General features: G+C 44.6%; 1 protein-coding gene across 1 annotated transcript in view; it reads left to right on the plus strand.

The window, feature by feature from the left end:
- Window positions 1–25,197, plus strand: part of CACHD1 (cache domain containing 1) — a 235,500-nt gene that overhangs the window by 158,200 nt on the left and 52,103 nt on the right. Inside the window, exons 5-8 of the mRNA XM_084784427.1 lie at window positions 15,298–15,424; window positions 18,062–18,206; window positions 18,899–19,115; window positions 24,167–24,316. Coding sequence (XP_084640553.1) covers window positions 15,298–15,424; window positions 18,062–18,206; window positions 18,899–19,115; window positions 24,167–24,316 — 639 coding nt within the window. The remainder of the gene's footprint in view (window positions 1–15,297; window positions 15,425–18,061; window positions 18,207–18,898; window positions 19,116–24,166; window positions 24,317–25,197) is intronic.

A 25,197-nucleotide genomic window follows, 5' to 3' on the forward strand; every position in this document is an offset into this window, starting at 1 on the left:
AGAAAGCCTGTGCATTCTTGTGTCTCTGAGCTTGTGTACTTGGGACAGCTCTTCTGTCTTCTGGTTGGCAGCTATGGGAAGGAGGGGACTTGGTGCATTTGCCTGGGTGGTGTTAAGTTAGGTATCAGAAAACCTAGAATTCTTTACATGAGACACAAGCTCCCCACTGTGAGGATTTTATTTTTGTATTTAGGGCTGTTGGATGATATAATTGAACTAAGTTACAGCCCAACTCTCAAGCGTTTTGTAATCCATGTCTTCCCTAACTCATTGAAAACTGATAGTAAGGAATTTGAGGGGCAGGGTTAATTTTGTTTTAGCTGTAGAGACTGATGGTATATAAGACCCAGGTTAATGTGATAGTCAGATTTGAAGAAACTACTTGAGGGCCAGAGAATCTGGGTCCCGTATGTTGCAGTGGTTGGCAGAGTCAGTACTGTCTATGCTGGTGACCCTTGGGACTCAGTAAATGGGAAGTGAGCAACACCTGAGAAAGGAAAGGTGCAATATTTAGCTGCTGATCTGACTACAGTTTGCAAGCTGTACTCAAAGCAAAACAAACAAAAACAATAATCAGCCAGCCATGGTGGGTCACTCCTTTAATCCCAGCCCTTGGAGGCAGAGGCAGGTAGATGAGTCTCTGTGAGTTCAAGGCCAGCATGGTCTACAGAGTAAATTCCAGAACACAAAAGAACTGCATAATAGAGAGACCCTGTCTCAGAAAGACCGAAAATAAAAAACAAACCATTGGCTATTTTAATATGGTTGGTCTTTAATTAGAATTTCCATAGAGCTCTATGAGGAAGGTGTCAACTTTGTAAAAATCCTTACGCAGCTGGTGACAGCATCTGGAAGTTTTCCAGAAGACCTGCTCCCATCTCATGATTTTCTCTGTTTGCATTTCATAGTACAGAAATCAAGTTGCCCCTGCATCCTGGGTCCTTACCAGGTGGATGCCTTGGGCAAGAGTGTGCTAGCATGAGGAGGCCCTGGAGGCCCCACCTCAGCCTTCTCACCCGAGTTCTCACTGCTGCAAGCAGAAAGGCTGCCCTTTGTGTGACCCACATAAGCAAGATTCAGTAAATATTTAAAAAGCAGGAGAGAGGGAAGAAAATAGGGAGACTCGGTAGATCCAGTGATCAGAACTTACCTCCTAGACTTAGGGACCCAGCTGCCCCCAGTAAATCCATTTTTCTGTCACCGATTTCATTTTCTCCTTGTAAATGGACATTGCTTGAACTTATAAAAGGCTTTGTTATAATAAAAATGCCAGGACCTTGCCAGGCCATTATTATAATTTTTTATCTTAATTCCCATCTCTTTTGTTACTGATTGTCACTGGAGTTGGGCTCACAGCAACACATCTTATCAGTCTTTTATCATGGCATTCAATGCTTTAATTTTTTAGAAGCATTTGGATCTTTTCTGAGATACTGTGATCTCCTGTCAACCTAAAATAAGACCAATACTAACTTAGGATGCCGTGAGAACCCTGATGTATTGCTGCCCATATATGCCACTGTTTACAAGTTGTTTTGTTTTTTTTGTTTGTTCATATTTTTGTTGTTCGCTTTTTGTCAGCTTGATGCAAGCTGGAGGCTAGAATCCTCTGGGAAGAGGGAACACCAAGGGAGGAATTGCTTCTTAAAGACTGGCCTGTAGGCAAGCCTAGGAACCTTCTCTTCATTAGTGATTGATAAGGGAGGGCCCAGCCCCCAGCCCACTGCCGGTGATCACACCCTTGGGCGGATTCTGGTCCTAGGATGCGTATGAAAGCAAACTGAGGACACCATGGAGAACAAGCCAGTAAGCCGCACTCCTCCAAGGTCTCTTCCTGCCTCAAGATTCCTGCCTTGTCCTGACTCAGTGGTATACTGGGATCCCTTCATGTAACGCAAATAAACCCTTCCCTGGCCAAGATGCTTTTGCTCATAGTCTTTATCACAGCCATAGGGAGAAGTGAACTAGTTCAGAAACGGCCCATCCTGCACGCATGCATAGGTCACTGAAGCAGTCTGATAGGGAACGCTTTGAGCAAATTTCTATATTTCTATAGTTATATAAATAACTATATTTTTATCTTAGAGTTGGGACTTTTAATCTGTTGATCCTATAATCCCTATCTCCACTCAAGAAATCCCTTGGGTATAAGTATGATATTCATGAGTTTGGATGTCAAACTAGAGCTCTATTTTCACCGGTTTCTAATCTAATGTTACATCAAGGTAGTGGTTCAAGTGCGTTTGCCGTACTGCTAACTTTCCAGTCACCAAAGGAATCCTGGCTACTTCTTGATGTTAGGTCTCAAACCTAGGACGAATGGCCAAGTGAGGTGCCTATTGGCTATATCACAGTGGCCCTGGCTGCCAGCTTCTCCTAGCATCCCTCAGTCCCTACCTGTTATGGGTATAACTTGCATATCCTGCCTCCTATTGTGAACTTCTCCAGCCCAGGGGCTGGGATGCCCCCCACCCCCCATCCCCACACCCACACCCACCCCTCCCCCATCCTGCCTATATAATCCAGCCATTTTGGTTCCCAAGCCCTTTTATCCACCCTTTATTCTCCTGGTTCTCTCCCCTCTCCTCACACAGCCCAGTGTAGGGTTCCTGGACCGTACCTCTAGAGGAAATAGCATGGGACTAGCGAGATGGAACATGTTCAAACCCCAGGAATCTCAAAACTTGAGATTTAAAAATCTCATCCTGAGGATGGAAGCTCCCTCCTTGTTTCTGTGCCTGCCCCAGGACCTTGTGACACAACCCCCAGGTGGCCGCAGGTGCTCGGCCACGCAAGCTGTCACCTGTTTATCTCTCCCCATGCAAATAGAACAGCACCAGCATCACTAGCCCTAGTCAATCAAATGCATTCATCTTCAAAACCCCTCCCACTATCCAAGGTTTTATAAGTCTCTGTTTCATAAGAAATCAACCTGCGAGCATCATCTACTCACACTGGCTGTTTATTCAGAGCCATAACACAGTGGACAGGAGGGCTCCCCTTCTCCCTGAAGAACTCATTGCTGGACCCCTGGGCAGTCACAATGGAACTGCATGGTTACTGCTGGAGCTCACCAGGCCACTGCATCACCGAGACAGCACAGATCGATACCACAGTCTTCCACTCTCCTGCCCACCATCTGCCTACCGCAGTGCTTGCTCATCTGTGGGAGTGAGCTGCTGGCTATTCGCAAACCAACCTCCCAACTTGTCCAAGTCATGCCCGGCCCTCTGTTGCTATCTAACTCGGTTCCAGCCGTAACCTAATCTGGAGCTGGTACTCACCAGCACCTTCTGCCCCTAAAGCGGCTGTTTAATTGAAAGAGCTGTAACCTTCTACTGTGGAGAAACCTTTTCTCCCACATCTCTGGCTGGACCAGATATCCTGTGACAAGATAATCCAGTTCTCTGTTTCACCATCCCTCACCTGGAGACCGATGTTCCAGAGAGATGCAGAACCCTGGACCTGACAGACTGCGCTTGAAACTTCCTGTGGAGAAGCACTTCCAGCAGTGTCCCCACCCCCACCCCAGGTGGCGACCCGGCATTAGCAGCCACTGAACCACATCCCAGCTCAGGGTCATTCCACTCTGGATTCTTCTAGATGTCCCTACCTCTGGTTGTGCTCTCCTTTTTATTTACAATAAACCTCCTCCACCAGACCTAGGTGCAGTCATGTCCTTCCTCCTTTTTCTCTTTTTCATTTATTTATATAATGGTTGATGAAAATGTTTCAGAAAAGCACATTATGAAAGGTATTGGAATGTGCTAGTTTACTTTGGTACAATAGCTAAGTACTCAAGACAGGCCTATTTTAGAAAGATACTTTGTTTTGTCTCACAGTGCTTGCCCATGTGTGGGGCATATCATTGGTGAAGGCCTTCCGTCAGCAGTGAGCAAAGTCCTAAAGCAACACAGTATGTCACGTGGCAAGGGACAAGGAACATTTGCACATGTCTGTATCTGCTGGTGTCCCTTGCACTCTCCTGTTTACACAACCACCAATATTCAATCATAGTTTTCTACCCAAAGACCTTAATTAAATCCTAATCACCTCCAAAGGGTTCCACTTTTGCACCCTATAATTGGATTGAGTTTCTCTCTTAGCATGTCACAAGTGGGGGTTGGATTTCAACACGCGAACTGGTGGAGAGAGTTGCTCTAACCGCAGTTCAGGAAGGAAGCTATTCTAAAGAAGCATTCCCCACCCTCCTCTTGCCTCTAAGACTATTGAAGCAACAGGCCCCAAGAAATTGGATTTCCCCAGTAATCTCATGCTGGGATCCTGGTGCCAACCAGAGAGAGAACTTGGCGCCTGCAAAGAGCTTTATCACAGCACTGACAGTTGATCCGACAATTTGAGGAAGAGATGAGCCAAGGCAAAGATGATGTATGGGACTACGCCTTGACAAGGAGCATTTAACTATGCATGCCCTTTGCTGTCTATTTAAATTTAATGTCATGTTAGCATCTGGAAAAGGAACTTGGGAGGATCATTAGGCTTCTCTGTCCCTTTTCCCAGAAGGACCACGTTGGGACTCTTATTACATCTTTTATTTTGATTTTGGTTACCCAATTGGCCTATTTGAGGTCAAGTGGCCAACCCTAGTTTGCTAGGGCTGTCAAGGCCCAGACTCTGACCCTAACTATGGTAACAAAACTACTTCCAAATGGCAGCAAAGACCTACTACTAAACCCTTCTCAATGCATGAGTAAAGAAGTGTCTATATTGCTCTGAACCTGATATTTGAAAACTGTCTCGTTGAGATAGAACTGTGAGTTTCTGTCTTCCTTCAAGTTGATTGGCCACCCCTGAACTTAACAGCTTTTATTTTTAAAAAATTAATATTTTATTACTTTATATGTATTACTGTTTGATGCACATATGCTTCTATACCGTATGTGTGCAATACCCTCAGATGTCAGGAGAGTGTGGTGAACCATCTGAGACTGAAGTTACAGATGGTTGTAGGCAGCCTTGGGGTGTGAATTCAGGTCTTGTGAAAGAGCAAGGAAGCTATCTCCCCAGCTCCTCCCAAAAGCTCCCTGCACACAGTCAAAGGCAAAACTGAAAAACAAAAATGTTAGGAGTAAATACAAGTGGTACTGGCTTCCTGCTGTTCTGCAGGGCTTTATCCAAATGCTTGGATAAAAAAGCTCCTAGGCTTGGTTTTTGGTTTGCCAGGCTTATGGTAATTGCTTCTGTAATTACCTTATTACGGGATGAGTTGAGAGCACAACTCTTCATGTGAGACCACTGCCTGCGATGGCTGCCACAGCTGGGATTGAGTTGTCTCCATCTTGCTCGTCTAAATATTTTAATTAGATATCTTAATATATTTTAATATAGCTCATCTTTTAATACAGCTGGTACAGTATCTGCTGATACCACCTCAGTCATTAGAAAATAGAAATACTAATCTTACCCCCTTTTTCACTTCTCTCCATTTTCTACATACTTTTTGTTTTTTGTTTTTGTTTTTTTCTACATACTTTTTGAAAACTAGCTGGAAATTCATTGTGTGGCTGTTGTTGGTTGGTTGGTTGGTTTTGGTTTTTGTTGTCGTGTTATTGTGTTTGAGGCAGGGTCTTACTATGCAATCCTGGCTGGCCTACCTCTACCTCTATCTAGCTAGAAATTTGTTCTTTTGTACATCCACAGTCCCCAGCTTCCAGTGGTTCAGATTTCCTTTTTGATGTTATGGTGCAAAGGTGCCACACATTCTGGAGAAATCATACCTTGAACTTTAAAGTTGGATCTTTTTCTAGGCATAGATGTGTAGCCAAAAAATGATGCTGGACAGATACCCCATCAACTAAAGATTCCAAGACCAGGTAGCCCATGCAAGTTATAGAATGCTCTATATCCAGGGTCTTCACCTTCCACCTCTCTTCCATGCAGTGCATATGTATGGTATCTTTAACACTTAATATAAAATGGGCTGTATCTTGATTTTGCCCAGCAACAGGTTAATACAAGTGTTCTAAGTACATTTAAGATAGGCTAATCTTGATCTTAGGTTGCGATTGCATTTTAGCTCAGGATATTTGCAGTTTATGGGGTAACCCAGTTGTAACTTGAGCACCACTATTTCCTCCTTTTGGCCGTCATGATTTGCATTTTCCCCATTTGGGTTTTTAAAGGGAATTAGTGAATGTCTTTCGAAATCCATCACTTTACAGATGAAAAAGCTGGGATCTCACAGGGGACAAAAGCAAGGCACTTAGCCAAGTCACAGATCACATGTTCACTAAAAAACTGGCCTGTGGTAGGCTCTCAGAATATGACTGACAAACTTATTTTGGTTCCTGCCCTAGTGTCACTCACAACTCTTCAGAGAGGGTAGTGTTAAAGGGCCAGCTATAATAATGGTACACAGAATATTATCAGGTTTTACTGAGAAGTGCAATATTGGATATAAGAATGCTGCCTGAAGATCATTGGGGAATGGCCTCTGAGAAGTTGAAATTTCATGCAAAATTTGAAGAATAACAAAGAACCTACTGGCTGGAGAGAAATGCTATCCAGGCCTCAGGACCCCCTTGGAAGAGGGCCTGGCACATTTGTGGCAGTAAAAGCAATAGTTCTTGGTGCTCAGTGCAGCACATGAATGACAGGAGGGAACACTGAAGGGATGGGAGGGCGGGGCTAGCCGGGGCCTTTCAGAGTTGGGATTTAGTGGTAGACAAACACCCTCGGGAATCCTTTGCAAGCAGGTGTGATGTACATTTCAGAAAGATCCTTTTTTGGCTACTCCCTGGAGAGTAATGTTAAGGTCAGATGGTTTGCCAGACTTAAACAATGGGGCCTAATCCTGTGGCTTCTCAGTCTGGGCTCATTCTGTGTAATATTAGACTCCTTAGAAGAAACAAGGACCAGTGTGAACTAAATAGAAGGTGCAGTAGTAGGCTGAGCCCAAGCTAGTGATAAAAGAGTTAAAGCTCACATCCTTTCCTAACCCTAACCCGGACAGGCGGATCGCTGTGAGTTCGAGGCCAGCCTGGTCTACAAAGTCCAGGATAGCCAAGGCTACATAGAGAAACCCTGTCTCGAAAAACCAAAACAAACAAACAAACAAACAAGCTCACATCCTTAACCTGTGGTAAACTCCCAGAAGGATTCAAATGGGTCTATTATGCAGCTTCTCCTCCCGTTACAACTTCCTCTCTCATCTCAACTACTCTGGTTATTGAGTGGCTTTGAGCTGTCCGTGCTGTGATTATTGTTCATCAAGCCTTCTAGGCCACAGCTTGTATCGGAGCCATCTTCCAGCTAAGCCAGCCTGAGGGTCGATAGCAAACACCATGGTCGGCGGGTCAGTGGCAAACACCATGACATTGGCTTCCAGCTAGTATATGTCAACTGTAATAGTTCAACAGTTGATTTCTTCCTAAATCTTATTTCAATTATAAAATCATTTTTGTTATATCTCATCAACTTATTTACATACCGTATTCATCAGCTAATACAACTTGCTATTTTAAGAACCGCATACACGTATGTATTTATTCTACCTCTAGAGAAATACCCAGGATGCTTTTGCCTTTTAGCTTCATCTACTTTACTTTGTCTTAGTTTCATTTTTAAGATTTTTTAAAAATACGTATCTCTGTGTGGGCACATATATGTGAAAATACGTATCTCTGTGTGGGCACATATATGTGAAAATACGTATCTCTGTGTGGGCACATATATGTGAAGTGCAGGTGCCCGCAGACACCTGGCGCTGGAGTTACAGGCAGCTGTGAGCACCCGCTATGGCTGCTGGGAATCCAGCTCAGGTCTTTTGGGGGAACAGCACATGCTCTTCACTGATGAGGCATCTCTCCAGCCCCAGTATTGATTTGTTTTGTTGTTGTAATTGCCTTACTATGTAGCCCAGGCTAGCCCACACTGCCCACATGCTGGGATTAATCTTGTACTTAATAATTATACAAGTGCTATCATGTCCTGGGAAGAGCAAAGGTTTTGGATACAAGTATTTTCCAGATCAAGTAACAGCCGCAGCCCTGGAGCCTTGAGTAAGTTAGTGTTGCCTCTGTAAAGTGGGGATAGAAGCTCATGCTCAGCAGGTGATTTTAAAAGCTGACACACAGTATGTGAAACTTCTGCATGAAGTGCCATACCTTTTCACTATTCTATTAGCAAAATAGCTTAATTGAAGTATAATTGGTATTCAATAAATCTCATATTTAACATGTTCAATTTATATATTTGACATGACTAAACACCCCCCCCCACACACACACACAAAAGCATCCCATGAACAGGCTTTTAATCTCTTCATTTACCTGTTAATTTCTAAGCTATTTTTGTTGTTGTTTGTTTGTTATAGATAAAACTTTTTCTCTTATTTTTGAAATTAATATAATTTTATCACTTGTGCTACACTTTTCCTCCCTCCAAACCCTCACAAATTTTCCTCCTTGCTCTCTTTCAAATTCATGGTCTCTTTATAAGAAAGTGTTGTTATGTGTTCAGTGTGTGTGTGTATCTGTGTGTGTCTCTGTGTGTGTATGTGTCTGTGTGTGTGTGTGTGTGTGTCTCTGTGTGTCTCTGTGTGTGTGTGTATCTGTGTGTGTCTCTGTGTGTATATGTGTCTCTGTGTGTGTGTGTGTGTGTGTGTGTGTGTGTGTGTGTGTGTCTGTGTGTTCCTAAATATAACCTACTCTGTCTGAGTATTACTTGTATGTATGATGTCAGAGCTGACCGTTTGGTGTTAGATAATCAGCTGGTATGCTTTTCCTGAAGGAGACTATTTCTCCCACTCTCAACATTCTTTAATTGCCCATAGTTTGAGGCCATATGGGTTTTCCTCTGTCCCCTTTAGCATGCCTGTCATTGTCCTTGTTCAATTCAAGTTGAGACAGTCATGCTGGTGAGAGGTCATGGATGTAGTGTCTGACATTCCTAGGAGACACAATCTCACAGCAACCTCCCCGATCCTCTGGCTCTCAGAATCTTTCTGCCTCTTCTTCCGCAATGTTCCCTGAGCTCTAGGTGCAAAAGTGTTTTCTAGATGTATCCATAAGGGCTGTGCTCCACAACTCTGCACTTTAATTGGTTGTGGTCTTCTGTAGTGTTCTCTATTTGTTTCAAAGAGAAGTTTCCTTGATGAGGGTTGAGATTACACTTATCTTTGAGTATAAAGGAAAAGTTTAGACTCCAGTTCGAGATGGAGCTGGTCTAAGTGGTAGTGGTAGGTTCTCCTCCAAGATCTATGGCATCACAAGCCCTGCTTTGTTGGCTAGGTTGTCAGTACCAGGCATAGTTTCCCTCCTGTTGAGTTGGTTTTAAGGGCAATTAGAGATCTGTTAGTTAATACCAAGGTATGCTGCCATTACTGTGCCCTTAGGGACATTGTGGCACACTGTTGCTATTGTTGATTCTTCAGTGGCTCAGCTGGGTAGGACTGTGGGTTGCTTCCCTCCTTTGAAAGTTGCACTGCCCCCATGAAAGCTCATCCTCAGAAAGGAAGCATTAGTTCCAGTCCATGGCCTTCTGGGCCCTGTTTCCCAAGTGCAAGGTGTCTTGGTTAAGGTTACTGTCGCTGTGATGGAGCACCATGACCAAAGCAACTTGGGGAGAAAAGGGTTTATCTGGTTTACACTTCCATATCACTTTTCGTTATCAAAGGAAGTCAGGACAGAAACTCAAACAGGGCAGAAACCTGGAGGCAGGAGCTGATGCAGAGGCCATGGAGGAGTGCTGCTTACTGGCTTGCTCATCATGGCTTGCTCAGTCTGCTTTCTCGTAGAACCCAGGACCACCAGCCCAGGGGTGGCACCACTCACAATGGGCTGGGGCCTCCTCTGTCAATTGCTCGTTAAGAAAATTGCCCTCAGCCAGATTTTATGGAAGCATTTTCTCAATTGCGGCTCCCTCCATTCAGATAACTCTAGCTTGTGTCAAGCTGGCATAAAGCTAGCCAGTTCAGGGAAGGAGATGGGGAGGAGGTAACCAAGAGCAACAACAATAAGCTTTATATTTGGGAAGGTCTTGTGGATAACCCTGACCAACAACTTAAGAGGGCTTCTCATGCCTGGTACTGGGTTTTGTTGGGAAGTCTTTGGCGCTTGGAGGGAACATTTTTGGCCCAAATGAGAAATTTTTATTTAAACTCAAAATGTATATTCATACAAGGAACTACATATACTATGGTTTGTTTACTTATTTCTTTTTTTAAGATAAATAGTTAATAGTATGAGGTGCTTTTGCTCACAGACTTTCTCAACACAGTAGTCATTCATGGAGAAGGTAGTGGCTGACTTCGAAAGCCTAATGAAATTGATCAATGTTTCCATACTGATGTAATCAGAGTATCTAATTTATTTCTAATTGGCTTTAGCATTAGGAGAAAGTGAGCCTTTAGAATTTATACAACAGAAGTGTAGACCATGGCAACCTGTGCTCTGCAGATAATTCTCAAGCGAACACTTACCAAAGGCAGATGGAGTGGGGAGCCATCTCTCCAGGATCTTAGTTATAGGAGTAGATAGTCTGCAACAGCTGTTCTCAGCCTTCCTGATGCTGTGACCTTTTAATACAGTTCTTTATGTAGGGGTTACCCCAACCATAACATTATTATTGTTGTTACCTCATAACTGTAATTTTGCTACTGTTAGGAATCATAATGCAAATATCTGTGTCCCCTGATGGTCTTAGCCAACCTCTATGAAGTAGGCATTTGATGCCCAAAGGGGTCTTGATGCATACCTTGCAAACCACTGCTTTATAATGTGCCTTAACAGCAATCATACTAATTGTATGGTCCAACCCCAGGACTTCAGAGGACTTGGCATCTTCAAGTGTGGGTATCTTATTCAGTGAGGAATATTGATTCATTGCCTCCCTAAGATGTATATGTGTTGGGTGAGGGATAATACAGACAGATACAAAGCCTGCCTGTTAATAGTTTAAAGCCAGATACCATGCATTCTGGTATGCTGTGGGCCTGCCTTGACATTTTCCAACACCCTTGAGGAAAGAGAAAAGAGTGTGTAGGGCCCTGTGTTGAGTGAGACACCACCTTGAGTGGCTGAGCATGTAACTGACCCAAGAATGGTGGGAAGCACCTCTGGGGTTGCCTTCACAGTTAATAAGGCTCTCTTCACCTCTGCATCTAGGGCAGAGGGGGCCTGCTTAGCGGTACATGCTCTACGGTGATGGATTACTTCGATGTCCTGGGGGTCTCGTTACCTTCATATTCATCTTCCTTAGCTAGAGCCAGATAATGGATGAAATTTAATCATTTGCCAAAAGGACTCCTGAGAAGGAGAATTTGAGAACCCTTGCCTGCTGCACTTAATGCAAGACTGATTGTGAGGTTCCAGAACGATCTTTTGTGGTGAGACTAAATGTATCATGCGCTGTGACTTCTGATTTATTTTTAAAACATTCCGGGTCCCACTGGCTCCCTTTTAATAGTTTCCTAGAGCCTGTTTGTTGTTACAGATGTTACTTTTAAATGAGGTCATTGAGTTTTCCTTTACTTCCAAAGGCAGTGTTTGCCTTTTTATTGCAGGCGTTGGCAGGGCTTGCCTGGAGAACAGTGCAAATACGAGATCAAGGTTAAGGCTTCAGACCCCAGGAGGCGAGGAGAGAAGAGGCCTTTCTGTGTCTGGACACACTCACATCAGCCAGACACCATTGCAAAGCATGCTCACAGCATCCTGGGGATGACCCCGAGGTCATGGGGTCATGGGCAAATTGCCTGGCAAGAAGCAAGGACAAGCATCATGATCTCAGACTGGCTTGAGTCATGTGCCCTTCTTGTTCGAAGTAAAACCTCAGGCATGCCACAAAAACTCTCTGAGCCTGTTTCCTTGTGGGCCTTAGAGAGAATCATTTTTATTGCTTGAATTTTGGGGGCCTGCATTCTGGTTTGTTGGCATGTATATGGAGGTGATGGGGGAATGAAAGGCTTGCGATGCTAAACATATACATGTTCAGAAATATGTTGAATCTTGCTTGTAGTCTATTCTTGTATGGCTCTGGGGGAGAACCACCGACAAAATATGGCTTGTTGCTGATACTTTAATTGGCTCACAACCACATTTGATCAATTACATTCCTGTGGTTGCCTTCTTGCTATATTAGCCGAAGTAAGTAGTTTTATTAGATCATATGTCCTGAAAAGCCAGAATGTCTACCATGTGTCTTTCAACAAGTTTGACACCAGTATTCCAAACTGGAAAGCTGTGCTGGTGCTGGGAGCTGGTCCTTCAAACCATAGAGCGATTGCAGGGGTGGGGGTTGCGGGAGGAGATGGGAGTCCTAATAGCCTCCTGCACGCCTCTGGATTCCTGACATTCTGGGTTAATTCCAGTGCCTGAAACTTTATGCATGTTAAGGATGACTTGCTTTGCTTTGAAATTAAGTGGCAAAAATTCATCAGCACAGAGCTTGTGTTGGGACACCCTGCTCCATGTTGCTAGAGTGGAACTTATTTTCCTTCATGTAACAATGGTTCCAGGTCTCCCTGGGGATATATCCCTGGAAGGGAGCTAGGTGACCAACAGCACTGTGTAGCTTTTTAAAGGCACAATAACATGTTGTCCCAGCATGGTCTTCGAAAGTGAGTTTCAGTATAAGATGTTAAGTACTTTATTGACTGACATCATGATCTTTGCTTTGTGTTTTGAGTGTTTTCAGGGACAGGTGGAACCGCTCTGATGCCAGACTGTGCCTCCGCATGCCAGGAATAGAGATGAAACTGGCATTTTAACATTGATTGTGTATTTTAATTGCTGTTTTGTTTGTTAACTTTTGGAAAGCAATCAGACTGTTTGCCTTTGCTTAGTCCTCGGAGAGCATATTGCCAGTGGCAGGAGGATGTATGCAAAATAGATAAGACTTTAAACATGGTAAACCTCACTCAGAAAGAGACTAGAGCCAAATAGATTTACTCTGGGTTCATGGCAACCATAAATGATATGTATGTATACTCTACCCTATGCACAGATGGTATAGGCTTGTGTAGCCCACCCAATGCAAAGAGAGCATGTGCTTATATAGTCCACCCTGTGCATAGATGGTATGTGCTTATATACTCTCTCCTATGCATACATGATATGTGCTTATACACTCTATCCTGTGCACAGATGATATGTGCTTATACACTGTTATCTTATGACAAATTGGAGAACTGACCTTGGCCTGTAGCTTCCTGTCTTGCTAAATCACCATCTACTACTGTTTTCTCCCCTGCTCATCCTTCCACACAGGCTGCATCTTGGGATGCTATTTTAAGCAGACTCAAATGCAGACATCCACTGTGGTGTGTGCAGGACACCTCGAATTACACATGGTCGGCAGGAGGAACTCTCACCCCGTGTCATTGCCATCCAACTCCTTCTCATCACCTGGTTGACCTTTCCTGTCTTTGCATATCACCCCTAAACCTCATCTAAGCTGCTCATCGGATTCGTACTAATTAGCTAGTAAAAGGTTCACTGCATATTCTGATTGCCCTCAACTAGTTTGTCCTAGGCATGGAGTGGTTCTTTTTAAGCCCTCCATTCCGCCAAGCAGTTCTGTGCTCATGACAGGCCAAGAATAAAAGGAGATTTGATCAAAGTCTAATGGGAATCAGGATTATAGATGGATCGGTGACCTGGAGGCAACAGCACTTGAGCCAAAGCAAGAGTCTCCTGTGTTGCTTAGGAACTCAGCTCAGCCAGCATGTGGAGCATCCTGTCAGAGCAGGCCGTCCACTTCCCTTCCTCTTTATGTGGTCCTGAGGAAGAGAAGCCTTCAGGTGGCCTTCCTGTTGCATCTCTCAGCTGCCCACGTACCATTGCCCCCACCATGTCCTGTCAGCCTGCGCATCTCCATTTCAAAACAGTAATAACCCTTGATGTTAAGAACCATCTTTAAGGACTCATTTCCTCATTTGCAACATGGAAATTAGACCGCATTGTATTTTATCGAGCACATGTTAAATGCAAGAATGGTGAAGTCTACCTACCATTCTTGTCAGAGTCACATCTTAACTAGAGAAACAAACGCTTAGCTGCGCCATGTGGGCATTCAGAGCTGTGTGTATGCTTGCTCCATCACGCCTCAGGCAGTCCTGCTCTGTGCCTTTTACCATACTCCTCCCTCCACTGCACACTGCTTTGGGCTCTGTTTCTGTCTCTCATTCTGCTGGCTTATTGGCAACTATGAAGGCAGAATCTCATCTTGATGCATGCTGAGGTGCACGAAGCAGTGATCTGTGCATAGTCAGATGTGTAGTAAAGTGTGAGTTGCAAAAGAAGAGAGGAAAAAGGCACAGTGGCTCAAAGAAGGAGGGCATTCTGATTGTGAGAAGAGCAAAACAACTTTAGAAGCCATTTGTGGTGATGCACACCTGTATAGCCCTCATTGTCCTGGGCATGCTTTGTAGACCAGGCTGGCCTCGAACTCAGAGATCTGCCTGTCTCTGCCTCCCAAGTCCTGGGATTAAAGGTGTGCACCACCATGCCTGGCCTCACAATTTGATTTTAAAAAGCAGAACAAAGTTTCAAAAGTCAAGAGGTTGCAGGTGTCAAGGTACACACAGGTGAGTGGCCATGTGGCCCATGGCAGGGACACAACTACGCAGGAAGTCAGACAGCACAGTACGGTGTGAACACAGGAGCCGAGACACCCAGGTCTTGGCCCCAACTGGGTTCTTTGACCAATGGCTTCAGCATTTCTCAACTCCAAGGAAAAAAATAGCAATACCGCCAACATGCGAGGGTAGCTTTGTGAATGAGATGTCATACAGTAAACGTGAACGCCTGTGTCAGCGGATGTGGGAACCATTCTGCCATTCTCTGAGTACCAGACTTCCTAGATGACACGGTCCCGGCGCTTGGAATACCATCTGCTGTTTCTATTGCTGTGAAGTGAGACTAGTGAAGGCGAGGTCCAAGTCTCAGATCCAGCCCCTAGACACAAGGACTATTAGCAGTTCCCATGGTTAGAAAGCAGACCTGACTCCAGCGAGTGCACACAGGCACCAACAGGGGCCAGCCCCATAAGAAGAAAGATTAGCGCAGATGAATCATTTGTGCTCAAAAAATAGCCCAGGACATAGAATGTCACCCTACCATATGAAGACTAATAGCTTCTCTTGAACAAAACATTATGCTTCCTATTCTCAGGGTGTTTTTTAATGGGCAGAAAGAAGGTGTTTTGTAGGAAATTTACAACCTTCTATCTGGTGGGATTTCTTCATACTGCAAGCATTTTATGCAAAACAGATGCCTGAAGAGCCTCGCGCACACACCTGTGGGCCCTTGGTTATATTTCATTTTCTGCCTCTTTCAGTTCTTGCAGACAACCTGAAATCTAACCCTGGAATCAAGTGGCAATATTTCAGCTCAGAAGAAGGAATTTTCACTGTCTTCCCAGCACACAAGTTCCGGTGTAAGGGCAGCTACGAGCATCGCAGTAGGTATGCGGACTTCCTGTCAGTTTGTTGTTGCTAACAGCAATCTGCATGGAGGGCTGGACTGTGACTCCAGGAAAGGACTTGCCCAGTCTGGGCAAGACCCCAGATTCCAACCTCAGCAGTGGGTTCCACACACAGCTCTGCCCCAAGCCCTTAGTTCAGACACTTTTTTTCCCCTCTAAGAAATAGTGTCTGCATTTGATGTGTATGGATGTGCATGAGCTAGGTCAGGTAATGGAAAAGTCCGGAGCTTTCCAACAGCTGCCATGCCAGGCAAAGCTGTGGGAAGGAAATACAGTTGCTTGCTGCTCTTAATGTTCTGTGCTGTGGACATCTTTGTTGAAACAGACATGATAGTGCCTTCTCCATAGTGTGACCCTGGAGCATAGCAATGTAATACCATGCACAGAGTTTGGCCTGATTTTCCTTTCTCTGATAACGGTCTTGGTTGTACACTTTTGAAGTTTACATGCCCACTTCAGCTGCTGTGGGCTCCATGAGTGTTCACAAAGCTATGGATCAAAGATCACCATCATCCTGCTTTTCTCACACAGAAATGACTTGGTTGTACCATGTTGCCAGAGGGAAAGGAGTGATGAGATTATTTGTAAGACAGAGCTTACTAATTCACAGAAGCCCCAGGCAAAGATGTATGCCTCTGAGCTCCAACAGGTTCCCTTTGGCAGCATCAGGTGTTCGATGTCTGGAGGTAGTGGGAGATGCCCATTTCCCACGCCATTTTCCAAAGAATCACCAAAGTAGACACTTCATCTTTCCTTCAAATTGTATCTAGGATTTTCCCCCCAGGGGTGTGGGGGAAGGAAGGAAGGAAGGAAGGAGAGAAAGAAGGAAAGAAGGAAGGAAGGAAGGAAGGTGGGGGGGGAATTGTTATTGTTGTATTGTTTTTATCACCCTCTCCCTAGATACTCTGGTACAGTCTCATGCCACGGAAACTGGACCAGAAATCACAACTTTAGTGTCTAGATGAGTGGTCCTCAGCCTTCCTAATGCCTGGGCCCTTTAATACAGTCTTCATGTTGTAGCAACCCTCAACCATAAGATTATTTTTGTTGCTATTTCATAACTGTAATTTTGCTACTGTTATGAATTGCAAATATGTGTTTTCCAATGGTCTTAGGCGACCCCTATGAAAGGGTCATTTGACCCTAAAGGGCTCGCATCCCAGAAGTTGAGAACTACTGGTTTAGTTGGTGAGCTTGCTGACATTTGCCTCTAAGGGAAACAGAATCGTTGGCCAGCTAGCTGCCTTAGTGTGTGGGAGGGGTGGGGGCGGGGCCTTATAGGTAGCCAGCTTTCACCTGCAAGTTCCAGCTGGAGCCTGCCTGTAATGAAACTGATTCTTTGGCTAGGAAGCCATGTTTCCCTCCTCCTAGATTGCCAGTCCCGCCTCTTAACTTGTCTTAACTGGTTGCCTTTGCAAACTCTATAGAGCCCCGGGAAGACTCCCTTGGGTTTGAGAGCACTGCACCGTGAGAAAGCCACCAGGGAGATCAGTCAAGCCCTGAGGCCTGCCCCCCCAGTCTGTCTATGGAACACCCAGTGCTATTTATACGTCCCACTAAGGCTGTTTGGCTTTTCATAGGGTGAATTCAGTTAGGGCAAAGGTGGCATATCATTTTAAGGAGCATCCTAGCGCAGGGCTGGGCGGGTGTTGCCGCTGGTCTGTTCCTGGTTCATCCAGAGGTGTCCTGTCCTGGATTGCTTTTATCTCTTTTCTCTGCATCCTGCACTGACTGCTGAACTGGTATGGCAGTCATAATAGAAGACTTCTGACTTGCCAACAACCAGTGTAAATCTGTCCAGATTTTAAGAGTTTTTGGTACTTTGCCTACATTTCCTAATTTGTGCCCAGGCTTTTGTGACTAACTGGCAGCTCACGTTTCACAGCAAACTCTCGTTACGGAGAATTGACAAATAAAGGAGGGGATTCTCTTGAGGCTGATTTGCTTTCTTAAACCACCCCTAATTTGTTCCAGGTTTAAAATGAATAGAGAGCTCATTAGACCCCTCCTGTTCTGCGCAGAGGTGGAAGCTGCTTTGATCAGACACATTTCTCCTCCCTGGCTCCTACAACTCTCCTCTTTCTTCACAGTGGCAAACAAGAACCTGGTGGGAAGGGTGCCTGCCTGTTTCAGGCTTCAGCAAATTTTGATGACGTGGTTTAGGATGCTCAGCTCAGGGGCCTTTTGGTGGTTGGCCTATAAGAGCTGCTGAGGCATAGATAGGAAATGGGGGGGGGGTCTCTTCTCAAGGGTATACGTATGGGAAGAGAGAGGCCAGCCTGCTATTCAGAACTGCCCAGCACATGTCCAGGTCATAGGTTCCCTCACTGTTAGCAAAACCCCATCTCTATGTCTGTAAAGCAGAAGCCAACACTGGCAACTGGGCCTGGCTCTCCCCTTGGACCAAGTGTCTACAGCCTGAGGGGCTAGCCATTCACTTCCCAAAGCAGAATGAGTGAGTCAGAATTTCACATTCCTGTTCTTTTCAATGTACCCTACCCTGTCCCATTCTGAGCTCATTCCAACACACACACACACACACACACACACACACACACACACACATCAGTGAGCTCATGCACACAGCTGTGTTAAGACCTTTTTTTTCTTTCTCTAGGCCCATCTATGTCTCCACTGTCAGGCCACAGTCCAAGCACATCGTCGTGATCCTGGACCACGGAGCCTCAGTCACTGACACCCAGCTCCAGATCGCCAAGGACGCTGCTCAGGTCATCCTCAGTGCCATCGATGAACATGATAAGGTGACTGTTTTCCCAGTGACTCTTGGGTCATAAAGCTGTCTTGAATACCTCCAACATTTATTTTGTTTCATTATATTCAGTCAGGTGCCTGACAGTAACGTCTAAGTCAACAATGAGCGAGTAATACCAATGGTCCCATACAGTTATCATGTAGCCTGAGTGTTTTGATTTCTGATCATCAAAGACTTTTTTTTTTAACCTCATTGCTGAAAACACAGAGACTGTACCACTCATCCTACCCTGGTCTTTAGTTTTAAAACGAAGACATTTTTTCTACATGAATGTAGCAATGGGTTTTGTTTTGTTTTGTGTTGTTTTGTTTTAAATATTACATGCAAACACTATACCGCTGCTGCATTTTGGCTCTAAGGCCAAAAAGTCTTACATTCTCTCCTTTATAATTTTTTTTTCAAATTTGACAGGTTGATGACTTCAGACATTTATTTTTTAGCCTCAGAACCTGTTCTACGGGCCTCTCCCTACTTAAGCTCTCCTGTTACCTGAACCTTCGAGCCTGGGTACTGTGACTGAGTCAGGGGGACTCTTTGAACCCAGAAGTTTGAGATCAACTTGAGTAACATGAGGAAGACTCTGCCTCAAAAAATATATAAATAAAATAAAATAAAATAAAAATCTTTAAATGGCTGAGGAAAAAGTCACCAGGTATCTTTTTTTTTCTCTCCTGTCCTTAGATTTCTGTGTTGACTGTGGCAGACACTGTCAGGACCTGCTCATTGGACCAGTGCTATAAGACGTACCTGTCTCCGGCCACCAGTGAGACAAAAAGAAAGATGTCCACCTTTGTTAGCAGCGTCAAGCCCTCAGACAGTCCCACCCAGCACGCAGTAGGGTTTCACAGGGCGTTCCAGTTGATTCGAAGCACCAGCAACAACACTCGCTTCCAAGCAAGTATGTGCATTCATGAAAGATGTCCTCAGTGTTGCAAACTAAGGTCAGGACTAGTGGAGAAATTTTACAACTGGTTTTGTATAAAATTATTCTCAGCCATCTCTGTAGCCATCGACTGAGGTGTTCGCATCTCTGCCATCCTACCAGAGTCAGTCTGTGGGACTTCCAGACTTGCAGAGCCTCCTCTTCCTGCCCCTTTATTAAGAACACATCCTCACTTATTTCCCAAGGGAATGGCCACATCCTCTTTAATGTTAATTGTTGGCTTTGCCTCCCTGGGGGCTTGGGGCAGTACTGAGCTGGTGTGCTTGTGCACCACAGGGGCAACAGGGATTCTTGCCTTGATCCCTCTCTCTCTTCAAACCAGCTGTCATTTAGATGAGCACGCCCTTCCCATGTACAAAGGCACTCTAATTTAATTTTCATGTATTAGAGAAAAATCTGGAACAAGGATGCATGCTGCAGGAAAGGAAAGGGTGCTTGAAACAGGACTCTGCTTTGAAACCTCTCAAAGGCTTCTTTTATTTCTCCTTTTATACTTGAAGATCTGTAGCCTTTTTTTTTTTTAATTTAAAAATTAAAAAAATGTAATGCATCCTGTTTCAGGCTGAGTTTTCTTTCTTTCTTTTTTTCTTTCTTTCTTTTTCCCCATTGAGAAGGTTCTCACCATATAGCACAGCCGAGCCTGTAGCTCTCCATTCTCTTGCCTCTGCCTACAGAGTGCTAGCATTACTTGCTTTAACATTTCCTATTAAACTAAATTTAAGGACTATATTGTCAAGCTGTTCTGTGTACCTAAACATTTAAAGCCAGACAGTGGTGATGTCAAGCATCACACCTAGCATTCTGGCTGACTATGTTACTCCAGCAAGTATAACTATGATGGTAGTTAGGATGTTGCTTTTATCTTTGTCATATTCTATTGTTAGAAGCATGTTATAGCTTGGTTCCAAGCACACAGGGAAGTGAATGACTACGGATACTTTGGGAGCATCACCTAGAATCTTGCCTACCACTGCAAGTGATCACCAGCCACACACAGGCCTTACAGTTCAGTGAGGCTGATGGTTAGCTTACCTCATGCTTAGGGTGCTGGTGAGTTTTTGTTAACTTAGCATAAATTAGACTTATCCAGGAAGAGGGAACCTCAAGAAATTACCACAATCAAATTGACCTATTTATGTCACTGGGGCATTTTCTTGATTAAAAATTGATAGGGGCCAGCCTTCTCTGAGTGTCCCCACCCTTGGGCAAGTGGTTCTGGATTATTTTCTTAAAAAGCAAGTGGAACAAGCCAGCCAATAAGCCATGTACCTCCACGGTTTTAGTTCCTGCCTCCAGGTTCCTGTCTTGAGCGCCTGCTGTAAGTTTAGATAAACCCTTTCCTCACGAAGTTAAGCATGTTTCCCACAGCCGCAGAAAGCAGACTAGCACAGCTAGTTTGTCATCATCCTTTACCAGAAGCGTTCTCTACTTCACTCTTCAGGTGTCAACCGGTGGTTAGAATTTCTGTCCAGTTTTGATTGCTATCTTGTTCAAATAAAGGAGAGAAATGTCAGGCTAACAGATGCCTGCAGCACCTAGACAGCTAGAGAGATGGCAATGAGCCACGTTGGCGATATGGGAATGGCAGAGGTCCTTGCTTCACCAGTGCAGGCTGCACTAACATGGCTTTGGATTTTGAACTGTTAGTGTTCTCCCTGCTTTAAAATCATGTTAAACCTCTTCTCATGGACCTTCCTGTACCACTCATTGGCAGAAAGCCTGGTGTCATAGGAGATACTTCTCCTTGCTTTTGTTTGTTTGTTTGTTTTGTATTTGGTGTCTGATATCAACTCTAAGACATGCCATGCTGGTGGCATACTCCAGAGAGTCCCCGAGTGGAGTCTGTCGCATTATATTTTCTCCATCAGCTTAGGTGCTAGGAACCAAATTCCCTAAAATTAACCACCTTTAACTTTACCGAGGTTATAAATCCCCACCAGTGGGTGGCTCAGGAGAAGGTCCTAATGAACAAAAAGCCAAATTGAGACCAAACTTAATAAAACTGCTAAGTGGCCACTCCAGACCAGAAGTTAGACCAGTGCCCTTGCTCAGGCGTCCTCAGAGAAGATTCCTCCTGAAGTAGACGAGAGACCAACAACTGGACTTTAGACCACTCAGTCCTCAGTGGGATATCTTTGTCAAGCCCTTCCCCTCAGGGAGCAAAGGAGACGGAAAGATTGTAAGAGCCAGAGGAGATGGATACAGCAATGGAACAGCATCTTCTAGACACAACAGGGCCAATGTACATATGAACTCATGGAAACTCATGCACAGGGCCTGCCCAGGTTTAACCCAGACAGAGTCCCATCAGTGAAAGGGGAAAGTGGACGCCAGCTCCATCCCTAACCACGAGGCTGTTTCCAAGTTGACATCTACTTGCAAAGGGAAAACGAGCCCTCTCTACTGCAGATATTAAGCACACTTAAGGGCAAGCCCCAATGCCCAGCAGTAGATGGCCAATGCTAAATCAAAATTTAATGGTGTCTTTGTAGACTTTTCATCTGATGTTCCTTTGTTTGGTTTTTGTTTGTTTTGTCTTACTGGTCTTTTGCTCATATATTTTGGTTTCCAATTTTGTTTTTTATTTGTGTGTGTGTATCTTGTGCTTTTTCTTTTTGATGCTGGTTTGTCTGCCTGTTTGTTTTCTAAAGACAAAGAAAAAGAACAGGCATGGTGTTTGGTGGGTGGGGACAGGTAAAGGAAAGAGAAAGCTAATCAAAATATATCATGTTAAAAATATGTATGTGTGTATGTATGTATGTATGTATCTGCTAAATGCCAATGGAAAAACAACTTTAATTTTGCTTGGTTGGGGTCTGGGCAGACCTACTAAGAATTTTGCAAAATATATGTCTTATTGTGGGATTAAAAATAAAATGTGCCCAGGTACTGAAGAAAGCTAGGGGCTTGGGCTTCTGTGTTTCCAGTCACAGTCCCCTGCTCTAAAACCAGCTAGTTTCTTGTGACATTCACAGAGGCAGTGAGCAAAGTTCTATTTGGAGACCAGTCTAGGTATATCTCGGAATTTATCACCAATGGGACCTTTGCCACGAAGAAATGTTTTGTCTCATGCTGTATCACCATATGATAATAGCTGTATCCAGGAAGAACTGGAACCATTTTATTCTATGCTTTGACATTTACTCCCAGAATCAAGTTTAAATAAGATATTTCAGACTCTACTAAAGTAATATACAGGAATATCATTACAACTGAAAAAAAAGTTGACATCTAATATTAATATGGGAGTTTTCCTAAAACTTAAGAATTTTTATTTTTTTTATCAGCCTTCACTTTCTGATTTCCAGTGACTGAATAAAGAGACTTACACTTGCAGGTAGTAATGCCCAAGCATCTTCATTGGCTTTACTGTAGCAAACAGTTGTATTTATCACTAGTCATCTTATCACATTTAGTTTGGTTGTCTACAGCATTGATATTGTATTAGTTACTAATCTCTACATAGGAATGAACAGTTCAAAAATCTAAAATTGGAGTTTACTAACTGCAAGAGTTGCATATCACAGCTAGGATAACTTTATGGTAATTGTATTATAAGTATCACTTTGTAACAAATAACCATGACACTGTGGCTCTGACATCCCATCACTTCTGATGCACTCTACACCAACGAACCTGTCATTAAATCCCAACCACCCTCAGGGGCAGCTTCCCTCCGGTACAGATGTCAAGAGATGGATTGTAGAGCAGCTATGAGGCTGCCTGCCATGGTTACTCTAAAATAGCCCTGGCGAAGTGACAGCAACAGGACCTATAGAAATGAAATATGTCTGCACAGGGATAAGAGTCCCTACACGGTGTCAGAAACTATCTATTGACTCAAAGACCTTTGTATTAGAGGGAGGGAAAAAAAAGCAGAAAGCCAGCTCTTCTCCACCCCTCCCTTTGTTAGCTATAACAGTAGGCATTTCATCATCCCCCTCCCCTCCCACCCATCCCCCCCCCAACCCCGTGTCATATCTGTGTGTGAGTTAGTACACGCCAAAGCTTAGTGTCAGGATGTCTTCCTCAGTCACTCCTTCACCAGCACACGTAGCCTTTAAGTGTCACGTTTGAAATACGTTTTGCCCATTGAGCCATGTCCTCTGTCCAGTCACTCTTTCTCTTGAGTCGGTCTACCTTGGGGAAGGCCTTCTTGCTGAGTTGCAGTTCCCTCTTGATTACTCACTGGCCTGACTTGAGAGGTGGCTTGAACTACAGGCACATGTTGCCTCCGGCCCAATCGAAGGGATGCACACTTTAACTTCCTCCTTGTCCCATCACCCTTTTCTTATTCCGACCCATTAATTCAGTTGACCAGCCACTCCTCCTGGCAGCCTTGTGAAGTTGGTACTGGTGTCTGTCCCATTTTTTATTTTAAACATTTCTCCATATGCACATATGAAGAGGTTATGACCTTTGCACCACACTAAGCAGACAGCCACATTTTGGAGCACTGTATGGTGCTTCTACATCCATGATTTTGCTCTGCTGCACTGATGAGCTTTCAAAATCAAAAGGACTTTGGCAGTCGTTGGGGTCTGGCAAGTCACTTTGCATGTCTGCAGAGCCCTGAAAGAACCTCCCCACCTGAAAGCCAAGCTCCCCCAAAAATGAGGCTCCTCTTAATGGCCCTATATGACTGGGGGCAGGATAAGCTGTGTTCTGAATCCTCATCTCAGAAGCTGGGGAGATTTCCTTTTAGGCTGGCTTAAATGAACACAGCGTGGGTGCCTGGAGGAAATCGCCGTCTTTCATCTGGCAAATGTGTCAGGGGCGTCTTTGCACTGGATAAGTGAGGCCTTGCTGTCCAGAAAGCGTGGAATGGAATGGAAGATGAATTAGCAAGATGAAAGCCAGCATATCCATCAAACAGGAAAGGCTCAGGACGCCAGGGGCCAGCCAGGTCCTCTGGTTGGGGAAGTCGGGGAGAAGGGAAAAGAAGATGACACAGCTACCTCTAGCCGGAATCCGAATGTAACCCTGGTTTGTGTGTTTTTGTTTAGACACAGACATGGTCATCATTTACCTGTCAGCGGGAGTCACATCAAAGGACTCCTCGGAAGAAGATAAAAAGGCAACCCTCCGCGTCATCAATGAAGAAAATGGCTTTCTGAACAACTCCGTGATGATTCTTACCTACGCCCTCATGAACGGTAGGCCGTGTTCCGAGCATCTCCTTTCAGATGAGTGTTCCCTCTGAGCAGATGCTACTCAGGAAAAGAGAGGGGACTGTGCTTTGATAAAGCCATCAGGCGAGCACCAGCAGCTCTTTTGTACCCAGTGCCGGGGTATGTGGCAGGTCAGGATATCCCTTTCTCACCTGGACTCTACCTAGCCAACTGCTGGCTGGTTCCTGACTCTTCTGTACTCCAGGGGCCTGGCCGAGCTTTTGCATCTCTCTCTCCTTTCTTCACTTCTCCTTCATATTCTAAGTCTTAAGACATTTGCATCCTGCAGGGAGGCTGATGGCCACCACGGATCCTGTAGGAAGCCAGAGTGCGTTGGTCTAGACTCTTTCCATGGCCCTAGCATCCCAGTATCCTAATCCTTTGAACGGCCACCCCTGAGCTCTCACCTGCTTCCTCACCTGTCAAATGCAGCTAGCAAGGACCTGCTTTGCCAGCCTGTTAGCCTTTGTATATAGCAAACCTTCAGAACAACACCCGGGGACTGCCAGTTTTCGTTAAAATGCTGGTTTCACTATTGAATATTGGTAGGCTGGTTTAGAAAACTGGAAGCTTTGAAGAAAACTCCACTTTACCTTTCTGATACCCACCTGTCCTCCAGTGTGTGGACAACCTTGCTTTCTGTCTCTTTGGGATGGTACCACCAAACCTATTAATATGTGGCTTTCCTTCAGTGGCTCTCTCCATCAGGGCCTCAGCCTCAGGGCTTGGGTGCTGTCTTCCTTTGTGCCTGAGAGACATGGTTTGCATTCTGGGGCCCGTCCCACTGCTTTAGGGACGATGATCATTGGTTTGGTACACTAAGGAGTATGTGGAGGATGCTCCCAAAATGCAAGTTCTAGGTATTG

The sequence above is a fragment of the Acomys minous genome (genome assembly GCF_964271855.1).
Source record: "Acomys minous genome assembly, chromosome: 6".
NCBI classification, from domain to species: Eukaryota; Metazoa; Chordata; class Mammalia; order Rodentia; family Muridae; genus Acomys; species Acomys minous.